Below are 17,932 nucleotides of genomic sequence, written 5' to 3' on the forward strand. Positions count from 1 at the left end.
TTATTTATTAATAAAAATTTATTATTAATAAAATTTAAAGCTTTTTTTATAATTTTTTTTAATAAATTATTAAAATATAATTTTTTTAATTATTGTTTTTTTATTTTTAATATATTGTTAAATAGCCGTAATTTGTAATTTTTTCGCTAAATTTTAAAAAGTTTTTCGAGGTTTATTTAAAATTTTAATAAATTAATATTTTCGTTTAATACGTAATTTTTAAACGTTTTATAATTAATTTTAATTGGTAAAATTGTTTTAATATTATAATTACAATTATAATTTATATAATAAATTATTTATTATTTTTATATTAAAACGTATATATATGTAAAATAATTAATAACAGTTAATTAAATCGATTTAAACTTTTTACATAATTAATTTTAAATTTTAATAAACTACCATTTATATAACGTATATACCATAATTTCCCAAAGTTTATAAAAGCTTTTTTTTATTGTAAAAATATTTTCAAGGTTTAATATTATTATTTTTATTTCTTTTATTAACTTTTTAATTTAACCATTAAATTTTTTAAAAGTTTTATTATTTTTTTATATAATTTTATTTATAACTTTATTTATAACTTTTTTTTTATTATTAAAACTAAAATTATTTCGATTATTTATTTATTTATGTAAAACGTTTATTATAATATTTTTATTAATATAAAAAATATAAATTTATTATTTTATTTTAAAAAAAGTTATTATAATACTTTATTTAAACTTATAATTAAAATTAATAACAATTATTTAAAATTTAAAAATTTAAATTTACATTTATATTATAATTAAACAATGTATAATTTAATCGTAAATCTTTTATTTTTCGTTTAAAATAAAAATAAATATTTTATTAAAAATTATACCAGTTTTTATTTATTTTATATAATTAAAAAAAAACATATTAAATCGATTAATTTTATAAATATTATTTATATTAAAAATTTAAAAATACCGTTTTTACATTTTAATACAATGTAATATTGTTTAAAAAAAACTAATAAATTAATTAATTAATTTATTATCGTTTTACCATTTTATTCGAAAGTAATAAACAATTTTACGTATACATTGTATAAAAGTTTAAATAACCGTAAAACTTTTTTATATATATCGTTTAATTTTTTAACGTATATTATTAATATTTTTTAAAATAAACTTTCTTTTTTTTACCGTAATTTTATAAATAAACAAACGTAATATTATTTGTTATAATAAATTATTTCGTATTAAAGTTTTAATTTATTATTAAAAGTTATTTTTTAAACAATAGTATTTTAAATAAAACTTAATTTAAAAAATAAACTTATAATTATATTATAAAAGTTTTCCATTTTAATTTAAATAAATTTCGAAAAATTATTGTTATTTAATAACTTTAATATAAATTAATTTAACTTTTTAAAAATTGTAAATATAACAAAATATCCGTATAAATTAAATAATAATAAAAAATGATATAATAAATAAAAAAAAGAAAAAAAAAATTTAATACGAAATAAAATTATTATAATAATTGTTATTATATTAATTAATTAATGTTATATATATTAATTACGAATTATATATATAAATGTTATTTAAAAAAAATTACCTTTTATGTAAAAATTAATTACGTATTATTACGTGATTATTTTTACGTAATAATATTTTATTATTAATAACTTTTTTTTTTTCCTTTTTTTTTTTGTATAACGTAATTATATATAATTTAATTAATGTAATATTAATAAATTTTTTTTTTTTTTTACTTTTAATCCGTTTTTTTTATATTATAACGTAATTGTTAATAAGTTTTAATTTATTATAATAATAATAAGTTTAAATAAATTAAATATATGGTTGGATTTTTTATTATATTAATTAAAGTTAATTAAAGTTAATTAATTAAAACGGTTAAAATAAAAGTTATTTAGTTAAAAATAAAGTTATTTTTAATTAAATTATTTAATTAAAAACGAAGTTATTTTCGTATTATAAATTGTTTAATTAAAAATAAAGTTATTTTTAATTAAATTATAAAAATTATTGATTTAAATTAATTAAAAATAATTGTATATTATGGTAAATTTAATATAATTAATTAATTTTAATTTTATAATAAAAATTTTTAATAATTTTAATTTTTTTATTTAATATATTATCTGTTAAATTATACCTTTTATTTTTGTATTTATATTTGTTATTATTATAATATACTTTAATATAATCGGTAATGTTTTATAATTTTATCGGTTATATATACGTAATAAATGTATTAAACTTTAATAAAATTATTTGTAAAATTAATTTCGATATTATTAATTATAATATTGGTTATATTTATAAAATTAACTCCGGTATTATTAATTATTTTACATTTATTTTATTTAATTATATAGTTTATATTTAAAATGGTTTAAATGTTATTTTTAAATAAATAAATATTTATTATTTAAATTATATTATTATTACAGTAATTTTATTAAAGTTATTAATATAATATAAGTTAATTATTAAAATAAAATTATTAAAATAATGTTTTAATAAAAATGTGTTTTTATTAAATAAAAATTTCGTGAATTTTTTAACGTTAATTATTATTTTTAATTTTTTAAAAATGGTTTTTTCGTTAAAATATATTTCGTGATATAAAAAATAATCCGTTATTAATTTTTGGAATAAAAAATGTGTTTTTTAAAAGTGTTTTATTTATTATTTTATAAAAAAAATTTTAAAATTATCTCATATATTTTTATTATATTTATTATTGTAATATTTAAAATAATATGTAAAGTTTTTTGTATAATATATATATTAAAAGTTATGGTATTATTATAAATAATATATAATAATTATAAATAATATATAAAGGTTTAAATTATTTAAGGTATAATTACATATAACGTAATCTTTATATAATTAATTGATTATATAATAGTTATGGTTAATGTTATAATTTTTTATAACTGTTATAATGGCTATGTTATAACCATAACTATTTATTTTATATAATATATCTTTTAAGTAAAAGTAATATATTATATTTTTAAGTTTGTTAACATTACCAAAAATTATATATATAAGTAATAATTTATTTTAAAAACGGGTTAAGTGGTAATTATTATAATATATAATAAAAAAAATAAATTTAATAGGTGGGTTTGTATGTATTATTTAAAATTTATGCTAATATTTTAATAATATATTAAATTACTTTTTTTATTATAATTATTATTTATATTGCTGTAATAATAGTTTTAAAATAATTTGGTAAAAGAGGTTTATATAAATAAAAGATTTTTTTAATTTATTTTCTTAACTTTTTTTCTTAAGTTTTTTTTTAACATAATATAATTTTTTAAATTTAATCTTTTATTTTAATTATAATTTTATTTTTTTACAATCTTATTTATTAATGTATTTATTTATTATATTTTACCGTAATAAAATTTAATAAGTTTAAATTTTTAACGCTACCAACGTTTATCGTACGCATTTTACCAGCCTTTATTTAAAATTAAGCTTTTTTACTTTTTACATTTTTATTATCTTTTATTTAATCCTTAATTTAATTTTCGAAACTTTTGTTTTTTAAGTAATTAACATAATAATTATTTATAATAACTTTAATTTTAACGTTTTATTAATATTAAGTTTTGTTTAATATAGTAAAAAGCGTTATGTTAAAAGTAATTTTCGTAAGGTTTATACTGGAAAATACTATGTTATTTTGTTTGTTCCGGCTGTTTTAATTAATTTATTAAATAAGTTATATTTTTTAATTTTTATATAATATATATAAAATATAATTATTATATAATAATTATAACGTTATTTTTTATATTTAATAATTATTTATATTATTAATTATTTTTTATTAATTTTTTATTAAAGCGTTAATTTTTTACCTCGATTAATAGTTTTATTAAGTTTATAATTTTTACCTTTTAATAATACGTTAATTTTGCGCATATTATTTTAAAGAATGTATATTATTTTCGTTATTTTTGCAGTTTTTTTTTTGCTTGTAAGCCAAATTTTAATTATTATAATTATATAAATAATTTAAATAAGTGTTATATTTGCGTTTATAATAATTATAATTATAAATTTATATAAATTATTTTATTTTATTTTTATTTATAATATTAGTTAATTTTTTAATTTTTATTTAATTATTATTTAAATAATTATATTTATTTAAACTTATAAATAAAATTATATTTAAGTAAGGATATATTAAATATGTTTTTTTAATATAAGTTAATATTATGGATAAGTTTAAATAAAGAAGTTAAAAAAAAAAGTTAAGTAAGTTTTAATAATAAATAGCTTTTATTTAATATTTTAAAAAATAATGGAAAATTTGGTAATTTAAAAATATTTATGTGTTAACAGGGAAATTATTATGGTAAATAAAGAAATAATGGCGTAAGATGTGTAAAATAAAAAAGATTTTTATAATAAATTAAATAAAGTTTTTAATATTAATAGTTATAAAGATAACGATATAATAAAAAAAGGTATTAATGGTAAAATTGTGAAAAATAATAGAAATTAAATAAATTTTAATTTAAATAATTTTATTAAAAAAAATAATAATAATATAAGTATAAATATAAAGTTTAAAAAAAAGTTGGAAATGTTTAATAAAAGTATAAATAAAGTAGTTGGTTTAATAATTAATTTTATAAATAATAATAACGGTTTTAGAATTTAATATAATAATAATTTTAATAGTGTTAAAAAAAAGTTATATAATAATATTTATAAATATGGTTTTTTATTTTAGTTTTGTGTTTTATTTGGTTATTTCTGTTTTATTGTGTAACCGCGGTTAAAGTTTATTTATTTTTTATTTAATAAATTAATTTAAATAATTAAATGGTTTATTATTAATAATATTGGTTATTTCTAATTTAATGGTTTTATAATAAAATTTAATTAATATTTAAATAGTTATTTTAATAGATATTAATATAGTTTTTTTATTATTTTTATAATTATTAATTTATAATATTAGTATAAGATTAAAAATATAATAAAAAATTATTATAATACCTTTAATATTTTTATATTATCAATTAATGATAATATTATATTGTAAATTTAAAAGTATTTTAAAATGTTTAAATTATTATTTTGTAAGATTTTTTGTTAAATTGTTAGCTAGTATTTAATTAGTAAATAAATAAATTATATTAAACGTGCTTTTAATGTATTTTTAATGTAGTTATATATTTTAAATATTAATATATTATAGTTTTATATTAATTTATTTTTTTTTTTTAATTATTAATTATATTATTTATTAATTGTTATTAAAGATTTTTTATTACTTATTTATATTTAACTTAATATTTTTAAATAAACGTTAAAATATAATAGTCTTTTTTGCAATTTTTTCTATAACTATTAATTTGGTTTTTATAATAAAAGTTAATACAATTATTTATTATATTGTTTTTTATATTATTAATTTATTAAATAATAAAATGGTATAATTGTAAAAAAAGCATTTTATTGTATTATTATTAATAAATAATATATTTCTAACTATAAATAATATTTTAAAATTTGAATTTTTATTTTTATATTTAATATAAAGTTTTTATTTAATATATAAATATTTGATAATTTAATTGATTATTTTTAAATGTTAAAGTTTTAAGTTGGTAAAATAATAAAAAAATTATAATATTACATAAGCCATTTTTAAATAAATTATTATAACTATATATAATATTAAACCAATTTTCTTTTAATATTTTTTAATAATTTTTTTATTAATTATTTTATTATATTTAAATAATTTTATTATAGTTATTAAAGTTGTTAAGTTATATAATAAATTGGTTAAATTATATTTTTAAACTATTTTTTCGATATATATTTTATAATTAAAAATAATTATTTTTTATTTATGGTTGTGTATTATTTTAATATTTAAATATTAATTTATTAGTTTTTATTTTTTTATTTTTTAAGTGTTTTTTATAAAGTTAGTTATTTTTTCGGTTATTTTTTAATATATTTTATAATATATTATTAATATATTATTAACATAAATTAATATATATATTAATTTATTTAAAAAATAAAATAAGTATAGTTTTTTAATAAAAGTTATTATTTTAATATTTATTAAAATCTTTAATATTTTATTATATTATAAAAAAAAAACGTTTTTTAATTTATATAATATTTATTTTAATTATATATATTTATTTAATTATTTATATTTATTTGATAATTATATATATATAAATTTATTATTTTTATATAATATATAAATAAAAACATTTTTTATGTTATATTAAATAATTTTTAAGTTAAATTTTACTATAATAATTATTATAATTTTAAACGTTTTAATTATTAAAATAATTGCATATATATTATTAAAGGTATTTATTTTTTATAAATTTTCTTTTATTATTATTTTAAATTTATATATTATTAGGAAATTATCGGCATTGAATTTATAGTTAAATATTTATTTAATTAATAATAGTATTAATTTTATTTTATTTATATTAACGATTTTTTAAGCGTTTTTAATAATTATGGCTTATATTTTACCGTTAATATTTTTTTTAAATTGTTTATTTAAAAGGTGATATTTTAAATCTTTTTATTTTTTAAATGGTAATTTAGTTAATATTAATTTATAAATAAGGTTTTAATTATTTACATTTTATAATTTAAGTATATTTTTTAATTATAATATAACCGTAATAATAATATATATTATTTTATATTTATAATTTCTTTTATAAATAGTTTTTTATTAATTAAATAAAAATATATTTAAGAAATCTTTAAACAATTTATTTTTAAGTATAATTATTTTATTTTAACTATATTTTATAATAATTAAAACGGTAATTAATAAAGTTATATCTTTTATATTATTATTTTTTAAAAGGTTTTTACCTTTAATTTATTAATTATATTTTGTAAGTTTTAGTTATTTTTTTTTTTTATATTTTCGGTAAAGTTTTTTAACTAATATACCTACCTTTTAATAAGCTGGTAAGTTTAAAATTATTTCCATAAATAATTGGTTTATAATAAATCTTAATTATTTATTTATATTTTTTTTTGGATAGTTTTTATTAACACCTTACAATATATTTTTTATATTATTAAATTATTATTTTAATTTAAATGTTTTTTTAAATGTTATAATCTTTTATTACTGATTTATTATATTTAAATTTTTTGGTTTAGGAATTAATTTTAGTTTTATTTAAATATGGTATAAGTTATTATTTATAATTTTTTTTTTAAATTGGCCTTTTATTAGGTTTAGTTTTTTTATTGGTTTATTCCTTTTATTTTAAATTATATTAATTAAATAATTATAAATAAAAGGTTTATTATTTTATTAATTTAATTAATTTAATATATTTTATAAAATAACGTTTAGGTTTTTTTATATTTTGTTAATATATATTAATTTTTTTTTAAATATTTAGAATAATTATAATTTTTTTTTAGATTTATAAAATAGTTTTTTATTAAATTAAACGTCTTTTATTAAAATAATTTTTTGTTAATAAAAGATTTATATGTAATATATGTTAGTGGTTTTATAATTAATTAAATATTTTATATATATTTTTAATTAAATCTTTTTATTTTACTTATTTTTTATATTAATTACGTTTTGGTTTAATAGGTATATTTTATAGTTATAAGTATAAATATAATTTTAATATGGTTTTAAGTTATTTGTAAAAGTTTTTATTATTTTTAGATTATATTATTTAAAATATTAATAAAATTAATTTTTTAATATTTTTAACGGTAATTTATAATTGTTTTTTTGGTTAAAATTTTAGTTTATTAAATAAATTATTGTTTTTATGTATTTTAGTTATAATTCCTTTAATAAATTAATATTTAATCATATTTTAATAGATTTAATTTAAAGTTTTTAATTTAATTTTTTAATTTTATTTATAAATTCTTTTATTATAAATAGTAGTAATTTTAAATTTAATTTTTTTTTAAATATTTATTAATTATATTAAATTATTTTTTATATATTAAATATTAAAGTATTATTGTTATATTTTAATTTATATATTTTTAATTTAAATTAATAGTTTATTTAATTATTTATTTAATTAATTTTTAATATGATATTATTTTATATTTTATTAAAAAATGTATAAATTATGGCAAATCTTAAATATTTATTTAATATAATTAATATTTATAATATTTTATTATATTTTATAAAAAAATCAAATAAATTTTAAGATATTTTTTAAAATGGTTGTAAAAAATAATGTTTTAATTTTTTTTTAAAGATAATATGTTTGTTTTAAATTTTAGCGTAAATTTTATATTTAATTGTAGATTTTCTTTTAATTTTTATTTTTAAACGTTATGTATTAAGATTTTTAAAGTATTTAGTCTTAAATAATTAAATTTAAAATATTATAAATTTTTAATATTTTCTTTTTTTAATGGAAAGGTAAATAACTTTTTTATTACGGTTAATATAAAGTAAGTTATAAAGTTAATTATATTAATATATGGTTAAAGTATAGTTAAAATGTAAATAAATAATAAATAAATTTTAAGTGGTTTATATTTAAGGAATAAAAAGTTAAATTATTTAATTAATTATTTAATAATTTTATTATTGGTTTATGGTTTATATTTTAAGATATAAGTTTTATTATAATATTATATTTTTACCTTTTTTTTAAAAATTGTTTTTAATATAATATTAATATGGAATTTTTTTATAATAATTATATTAATTAACGTTAGATTTTTAATGTTAAGTTTGTTTAATTTATTAAATATGTTTTTTATTATTTTAATACTTTAATTAATAATAAGTAAAGTTGATAATTTGGTTTTTATTATTTTTTTATTTTTAATTTTTATTTATATATTAAATTTTAATAAAACTTTATTATTAATTAAATAAAATTTATTATAAATATTTAAAATAATATTGTTAATTAGTAAATAATAATTAAGTTAAGTTAATGTGGTGTATATTTTATAAATAAATTAATATTAGATTTTTATATTATTAATTATAATTATGGTTATTAAGTTATTAAAATAGTTTTTTTAATTGTTTAATTAATTATTTAACTTATTATTATTATTTAATTAACATCTTTTACTATTAAACTTATATTTTAATTTAATATATTAATTTTTTAATTTAATTTTGGTTTAAAACGTTTTTTATTTAATAAATTAATAACGTTTTTTAATTATTTTATGTCTTTTTTTATTAAAAATATTAAATAACTAACGATTAAATTTTTTAATAATAATGTATTAAAGGATTTTATAATTAATAAATTGTTAAAAATAAATATTTATTAAATTGTTATAATAAAAATAATTGTTTTTTTAATTTATTATATTTAAAATATTGGTTTAATTTAAATTAAATAATATATTTATAAAATATACGTTAGTTTTTATAAATAAACCTTAAAATATAAAGTTATTTTTTAAAATAATTAAAAATTATAAAAAAAATTTTACTAATAACTTTAAGATTTTTTTAATTTATTTTATAATTATAAATTTTTTAATTTAATAAATAATTTAATTTATAATTTAATAAATTTTAATAGTTTTTAAAAAATTTAAAGTTATGGCATTTTTTTCGATTTTTAAGATTTTATAAGTGTAGTTATTTTTATATAATATTTATTATTTAAAAAATTATTTTATAAGTTTTATTTTATTAACGTAAATTTATTAAAAATGTTTACAATAGTTTTTTTTTAATTTTATAATAATTAATAAATTAATAAATTTAAAATATAATTTAATTTTATAAAAAATATTAATTATTAATATTAGGTTGTTATTAATATATTTAAGTATAATAAGTAATAAAATTTTTTTTTTAACCGTTTTTTGGATATATTTAAATATTTGGTTTATAATCGAAATATTAGTTATTTTTTTCGATTAAACGATTGTGTAATGTTTTTAAATTTTATTAAATAATTTATTGAATTTATTGTTAATTAATATAATAATATTGTTATTTAAAATGTTTTATGTAAAGATATTATTGTTTTATTTAATGGTTATAATTATTTTATAAATAAAAACTTTTTTATTTTTAATAGATTTTAAAATAAAAATTTTAATCTTAATTATAATGGTATATTTAATAATGTTATATTTATTTAAGTCGATTTAATTTTAAAGGTTAAATTAAGTAATATTTTATTTTATTTTTAAAATTTAATAAAAATAATTATAATAATTATTTAAATAAATTATTAAAGTTAAAAAAACGGTTTTAAATGAGTTTTTATTATAAATATCCATTATTATTTCAATAATTATAACTTTAAAAATAATTATATAAAATAAAAAAAAAAATAAATAAAATAAATGGTTTGTATTTATTATTAATATATTTTTGTTAAAAGTTTAAATGTAAATTAAGTTTATAATTATTAAAAGTTATAATATTATTATAAATAATATATGGTAATTGTAAATGGTATGTAAAAGTTTAAATTATTTAAGGTATGGTTACGTATAACGTAACTTTTATATAATTAATTAATTATATAATAATTGTAACTAATGTTATAATTTTTTATAACCGTTATAATAGCTGTGTTATAACCACGGTTATCCACCCCGTGCGACAACATATTAATTTACTTTACCGTTATTTTATTTAATTTAAAGTTATTAAAATTAAAGTTAATATTTAAATTAATATTTAAAATATTATTGTTAATATATTTATTTTATATTAAAGTTATATTAAATAATTATAAATATAATAAAAGTATTATAAAATATATAATAAACGTAAATTTTTTAATTTATTTAAAAGTTTTAAAATTTTAAAGTAATATAATAACTGTTAATGCCATTATTTTCTTTTGTTAAAAAAAAATGAAAAAAACGTTTAACGTTTTTTATAATTTTTTTTAACTTTATTAATTTATAATTTTATCTTTTAATTAATTATTAATTAATATAAGTAAAATAAAATATCCGTACGAATTAAGTAATAAAAAAAAATGACGTAACGAATAAAAAAAAAAAATAATATAAAATAAAGTTATTATAATGATTGTTATTATATTAATTAATTAATGTTATATAAATTATAAATTATATATATAAATGTTATTTAAAAAAAATTACCTTTTATGTAAAAATTAATTACGTGTTATTACGTGATTATTTTTATGTAATAATATTTTATTATTAATAATTTTTCTTTTTTTTTTTTTTATATAACGTAATTATATATAATTTAATTAATTTAATATTAATAAAATTTTTTTTTTTTAATTTGTTTTTTTTATATTATGACGTAATTGTTAATAAGTATATAATTAAAATTTTTGTTAAATTTTTTATCGGGTTAATTAAAGTTAATTAAAATTAATTAAAAAACGGTTAAAATAAAAGTTGTTTAATTAAAAATAAAATTATTTTCGTATTATAAATTGTTTAATTAAAAATAAAGTTATATTTAATTAAATTGTTTGGTTAAAAAATAAGGTTATTTTTAATTAAATTATAAAAATTATTAATTTAAATTAATTAAAAATAATTGTGTATTATGGTAAATTCGATATAATTACTTGATTTTAATTTTATAATAAAGATTTTTAACGATTTTAATTTTTTTGTTTAATATATTATTTTTTAAGTTATATTTTTTATTATTTTTATGTTTATGTTTATTATTATTATAATATATTTTAATATGGTTAATGATATTTTATAATTTTATTAATTATATATAAGTAATAAATTTATTAAACTTTAATAAAATTGTTTGTAAAATCGGTTGTATTTTTTATAAAATTGGTTTTAATGTTATTTATAAAATCGGTTCCGGTATTATTAATTATAATATTAATTATGTTTATAAAATCGGTTTTAATATTATTAATTGTTTTATATTTATTTTATTTAATTATATTGTTTGTATTTAAAATGGTTTAAATGTTATTTTTATATAAATATGTGTTTTTTATAATTTAAATTATATTATTATTACGATGTTTTCGTTAAATTTATCGATTTAATATAAGTTAATTATTAAAATAAAATTATTAAAATAACGTTTTAATAAATACGTGTTTTTATTAAATGGGAATTTTGTAAATTTTTTAACGTTAATTATTATTTTTAATTTTTTTAAAAAGGTTTTTTTTTTGTTAAAATATATTTTATATTATAAAAAATAATTTGTTATTAATAATTAAAGTAAACGGTTTATTTTTTAAAAGTGTTTTATTTATTATTTTATAAAAAGTTTTTTTAAAATTATTTTATATGTTTTTTATTATAAGGCTAAAATTAAAAGGTGTTATTATTAAAAGATAATGTTTTAAAAAACCTAAAACATTAAATCATTATAATAAAGCTTTGTTTATATATATAAAAAGATAAAGGTTTTAATTTAAGTATTAAGTCATGATGTTATTTAACGGACCGTTAAATAACATCGTAACGCATGTCACGGCCGTGACATTTTCGTTACATTTATTGTTATAATATTTAAAATATGTAAAGTTTTTAACATAATACGTATTAATTTATTTTGTTATTATTTTATTTAATTAAAAAGTATTATTTGGTTATAATATGTTTAATTAACCGATATTAAATTTAATGTTTAAAAAGTTATTATTAATATATTTATTTTATATTAAAGTTATATTAAATTATAAAAAAATTATATTAAATATAAAAAAAAAAGGTTTTTATAATTGTAAATATAATAAAGTTGCTGTAAAAATGCGTAATAAAACGCAGGTATTATAAATTTATAAATTAAACTTTAAATATTTTTAAAGTAATATAATAGCCGTTAATATTATTATTTTTTTTTGTTAAAAAACGTTTTACGTTTTTTTTTAACTTTATTAATTTATAATTTTATTTTTTAATTAACCATTAATTAATGTAAATATAATAAAGTATTTGTACGGATTAAATAATAAAAAAAAATGACGTAACGAATAAAAAAAAAAAAAAAAAAAAATAATACGAAATAAAATTATCACAATAATTGTTATTATATTAATTAATTAATGTTACATGTATTAATTACAAATTATATATGTAAATGTTATTTAAAAAAAATTACCTTTTATGTAAAGATTAATCACGTGTTGCCACGTGATTATCTTTACGTAATGATATCCCATTAAAAATAATTACAACTTTTTTTTATATATAATATATATATTTTAACGTTTTTATTAATTCGTTAATAACTTTAATTATAAATAAAATTAATTTTTATAAAAAAGTTATTACCGTTTTTATTTATATAATAATTAAAAAACTTATTACGTGTAAAATTAAAATAATAAACTTTTAAAAAAATTTATAATATAAATTTTAAAACTTTAATAATTAAAAATAACCTTTTAAATTTATTAAATAAATTAAAAATAATTATTTTTTATAATTTTATAAATATTTATAATTTATTATTTATAATTTTAAAATTTATAAATAAAACGTAAAATTTATTAATAACGTTATAAAAAAATATATTAAATAATTTATAAATAAAATTTTTTTTAATTTATTATTATTAATAAAAAAATTACAAAACTTTTTAAAAAAATATAAAATAAAACTAAAAAATGTTATTTTATTAATAAAATTAATAGTAAATAATATATTAATATTTTAAAAAATAATTTATTTAAAAAAGTTAATAAAATAATTTGTAAATAACATAATTTTTTATTAATTTATATAAACTAATAAACATGATATTTTTATGCATAAAAAACTTAATTAATATATTACAAAAGTAATAGCTTAATGGGCCTGGCGGGATAGGTTAAAATATTATTATGTCGATGAGCTTGATTTGCGAGATATTACTAACAAATTCTGTGTAAAATAGACTTAATGTTGTCGAGTCGTGTCCTTTTTCTCATTGCCATCGACCTTAGGTGTTGATCTAGACTTTTCCTCATTGCTGCCAGTATTACCATCCAGATCTTTGTCGTTCTCTTTTCCATCTTCTACATCATCATCTTCATCATCATCTTCAATACTTTCGACTTCGTCGTAATCTGCATCTTCATCTTCCTCTACCTCTGCCTCCTCCCCTTCCTCCTCATTCTCATCAATGTCCCCTTTATTTTTATCATCTCCGGTTTCTTCTTCAGATACATCTTGCTGCCCCTTTTTTTGCTTCTTGTTAGTCGCTTTGCCGCCCTTATTCACCTCTTTGCCCTGTTTATTGTTCGTATGGGGTCCCTCGTCAACCCCGTCCGAGATAACATCGAACTCTTCATCCTCGCCTTGCTCGTCATCATATTTTTGAGGATCTTGACCGTTAGCCTTGCGTTTGGTACTGCCCCGGCCACCTTTTTTCTTTTCGTCGATTGTCAATTCCGAGGCTCTTTTGACGACATCATTGCCCGATCGTTCAATTCGGACTGCAGGGTTGCTCGCGTCGGCTTTTCTTTTGACAGTATTCCCGCGCTGCGTCTTGATTTCAATTGCCCCTTGCTCCTTCGTTTCTGCTACCGTGCCTCCAGGAGCACCGCCACCCCAATTCCAAGAGACTACCGTGAATATCATAATTAGCCGCCGAGCTCTAATAAATGCTATTTGATGCATACCTTTGTCTCCCTCTTCTGGCTTGTCGCTTTTGGCCATGGTGTTAGGTCAAGGACTGGAATATATAATTTGTATGATGAAAGACGCAATCGATTGCTTGTAGAGGTTTAGTTTGGGGCTCTGAAAGTGCGTTATCTAGAAATCGAAGATTTAAAGTGAGCGGGAAGAATGAAGTCTTATGATAAAATCGCGATTGTTTTCATTATAACTGCTTCGTTGCGTCATGTCGATGATTCATTATCCCTTTAGTGCCAGATTCCTATGTTAGGACTAGGCTCGGCAATCTAAAGGGATAGGACGCTGACATGCGCCACTTACGCGCCTAGAGTGGCTCGGTATTAGAGCACAATATCATCGTAGAGATGCAGTAGGTTTGGTCTTCCTCTGTAGTCCGGTAGTTATACACTACTTGGGGACAAGGCTGAAGACTTGACGGTAATACGAAGCATACCTTGATAGGTCCATACCTAAGGTATCCCACATTGAACTTGCCTCAAATAAGACAAGATATTTGCAGTATTTAAATAGCTAAAATTGGTGTGGATATTGTATCGAGGTTTCTATTATAGAGTGCTGAAGACTTTCCGATATCAACTTGCATAGCTACCTGTTATCATCAAAGCCATATTAAAGCCTCAGAATAATAGTTCAACCCAAGTTCTTCATCACATAGTTCTCTTTTCTGTCACACGTAGGTCACACATCTAGCACGCCACTTATGTCTAAGCCAGATCGTCTTAGATGGGTATAAAATAGAAAACCTACCATTGATTCCATTGATTTACCGTCCCTTAAATATAGGTTTCCTCTTCTCCTTGAAAGCCTCTAAAGCCTCGCCTCGGTCCTCGGTTTTCATCACACGCTCGTACATAGCGTTCTCTATTTCCTCCCTAGCCCAGTTGACTGCCTGGAGGGCAGATCTAATAGCAATCGGACCTCCCTCACAGATCTCACCTGCTAACCTCACCGCCTCCGAGAGAACCGCATTTCGTGCTCTAGTTGGTAGTCCGTCTTCAGCTCCGTTATTCGTCTGCGCGACACCATCCCGCTCGTCTTCGGGCAGCACCTCAACTAAGCGATCGGCGATTCCTAAAAAGTACGCCTCGGGGGCAGAAACACGCCGTCCGGTCAGAATGATATCCCTGGCGCGAGGGAGTCCGATCAATGCTGGTAATCGATACGTGCCGCCGGCGCCGGGAATTATGCCCAGTCGCGTCTCGGGAAGGCCCACGGTTGCAGTTGAGGCTAATACTCGGAAGTGCGTGCAAAGGGCGAGTTCGAGACCGCCGCCTAGCGCAAGGGAAGAGATGGCCGAAATTGTAGGGATCGGGAGAGACGCAAGGGAGGAAAACGTGCCGCGGAGATCTGCTAGGAATTGTGCGGTCCTAGAGCAGATCAAACCTCAGGTATTAGTTAAGATGTTTAATCCCTAACAATAATTATATACTGACTCCTCTTGCGTAAAGCCGCGCCGCTCTTTAAGATCAGCGCCGGCGCAGAAGCTCGCATCAACGGCGCTGGCCAGGATCAGAGCTCTGGTAGGCCCTTTCTGATCCATACCAGCAGCTCCTCCAAACCGTGGGGGAGGCGGCACTTCTTGGCCGTCTACGGTATATTGCGATTGAACATCTTCGACTTCGGCTCGTAAGGCAGCTAGGAGGGCTTTAGATATGGCATTGCGCGTAGATGGTCTATTGAGCTCGAGAATGCGGATATGACCGGAATTTGGAGCTTTGAGGTTGGTAACTCGAACAAGAGGACCGGCGTCGGTCGAGTAAAGACGGAGGAGACGGATGGCTGAAGATGCCAATCGAGTATTTAATCGTGGCGGCATTGCGATGTATAAGTGGTATATCCGTAAAGATGAGGCGCTGATAAAAAGATGGATACCAAAGGAATGTAGGTAAATGATTTCGACGTCAGAGTCGACGCTATCTCGGCTCGATAACGGGATTAAAGCGGCTATCAACGGGTGTTATATTTAAAGATAACGGCTATAAGGCTATAAGAGATTAATAATATTGATTTATCAGTGTCTTGTATCAATTGAGGTCACCTGCAATTATCTTTAAAAACATCATTTGCCGAATAAGACTCGGGAGTTTCGGAGGCCCGTCCAATCAATGAACCATGGAAGTATGTCATTAAGAGTATCTCCACTCCATGCCGACCCGGGGGCGTACTCAAACGCTTAAGGAAGTGTCCACTTAGAAAGCTATTATCTTGCCGTATCTCTAGGTTAGGTACCTAGTTCAATATTTATTCGGCTTCAAAAATGGCCACTGATTCAGCGCCAGCGTCCCTTCCTCCGGAGGCTATCGAATTCGCAGGGTGCATGTACAACGCCGCACGAGCCGGAGAGATTGAGATATTTCAACAGGCCTTACCAGCCGGTCTCCCTCCTAATTTGACTAACGAAAAGGGGGACTCAATTGTATGAAACTATTGATTAGCAACTTTTCTTAATGAGAAGACTTATCAATTCAAATTTTACACATAATACTAATGATAGATTGTTTATTTCTAGCTTATGCTGGCAGCTTATCATGGGCACGCCGACCTCGTCAAACTTCTTATTCAACATGGAGCCGATCCGAATCGTATTAACGATAGGGGTCAAAGCCCCTTAGCGGGCGCCGTTTTTAAGAAGGAGGATAGTGTGATCGAGGTTCGACCTCCATGTCCAGTAATCACCCTTGAAAGTTTACATGATCTAACTTCGTGACGATGTAGGCGCTATTGGAAGGCGGTGCTGATCCAGAGCATGGTTCGCCGTCTGCACTTGCCTGTCTAGCCATGTTTCAACTGGAGGGTCAGTGGGGAGACAAGTTTACATCGGCTCCAGGGAGAGGGAAAGCTGGAAAGCCCGCATCCTTACCCAATACCGACGCCAACCAGGCAAGGTAATGCTGTGGGCAAATGAGGCTGTGGAATTCTATAGGACCTCTTATGTCAGGCGATACCCTAGGTGTATTTCCATGAAGGGGGTACTCTAAACATTGATGTTGTGTACCTATCTATAGCTTTAAATATCAACCACAAAAGCCTCAGATCCTTCGATATTTTACGATCACTATTTACCTCAAGATACTCGTACAACACATAGTTACTCTTAACTAGGTACTCATTTAAGTAGGAAGGGGTATCAATTGATAATCCTGAGTCCGGAGGTAAGCCAAGAGCCACCTAGGTACCAACCAATGATGTACGCTTAGGCATACGGCACTACCTAAGACCTAAGCGTATCAATTGAGGTTAGATGATCGGAGTATTGCTGTATAGGTACTGAAAGACGACCCCAT

At 18.4% G+C, this 17,932-nt stretch overlaps 3 protein-coding genes across 3 annotated transcripts; 1 reads left to right on the top strand and 2 right to left on the bottom strand.

Annotated features, from left to right (window-relative positions):
- Positions 1 to 13,815: 13,815 nt before the first annotated feature.
- On the bottom strand, positions 13,816 to 14,911 carry F4817DRAFT_353089 (uncharacterized protein). The gene is made up of 2 exons (XM_049305305.1): positions 14,633 to 14,911; positions 13,816 to 14,575 (listed from the first exon to the last, which is right to left on the bottom strand). The coding sequence occupies exons 1-2, from the start codon at positions 14,667 to 14,669 to the stop codon at positions 13,908 to 13,910; spliced, it is 705 nt and encodes a 234-aa protein (XP_049154126.1). The 5' UTR covers positions 14,670 to 14,911; the 3' UTR covers positions 13,816 to 13,907.
- A 500-nt stretch (positions 14,912 to 15,411) lies between these two features.
- Positions 15,412 to 16,464, bottom strand: F4817DRAFT_362293 (ClpP/crotonase; the record flags this gene model as incomplete). Its single annotated transcript, XM_049306516.1, has 2 exons — positions 15,412 to 16,015; positions 16,082 to 16,464. 2 exons carry the CDS (start codon positions 16,462 to 16,464, stop codon positions 15,412 to 15,414), a joined length of 987 nt encoding a protein of 328 aa, XP_049154127.1.
- Positions 16,465 to 16,905: 441 nt separating this feature from the next.
- F4817DRAFT_369482 (ankyrin) lies at positions 16,906 to 17,750 on the top strand (the record flags this gene model as incomplete). Its single annotated transcript, XM_049307353.1, has 3 exons — positions 16,906 to 17,064; positions 17,158 to 17,298; positions 17,364 to 17,750. The coding sequence occupies 3 exons, from the start codon at positions 16,906 to 16,908 to the stop codon at positions 17,535 to 17,537; spliced, it is 474 nt and encodes a 157-aa protein (XP_049154128.1). The 3' UTR covers positions 17,538 to 17,750.
- Positions 17,751 to 17,932: the final 182 nt, after the last annotated feature.

The sequence above is a fragment of the Daldinia loculata genome (assembly GCF_022478755.1).
Source record: "Daldinia loculata strain CBS 113971 unplaced genomic scaffold F4817scaffold_90, whole genome shotgun sequence".
NCBI classification, from domain to species: Eukaryota; Fungi; Ascomycota; class Sordariomycetes; order Xylariales; family Hypoxylaceae; genus Daldinia; species Daldinia loculata.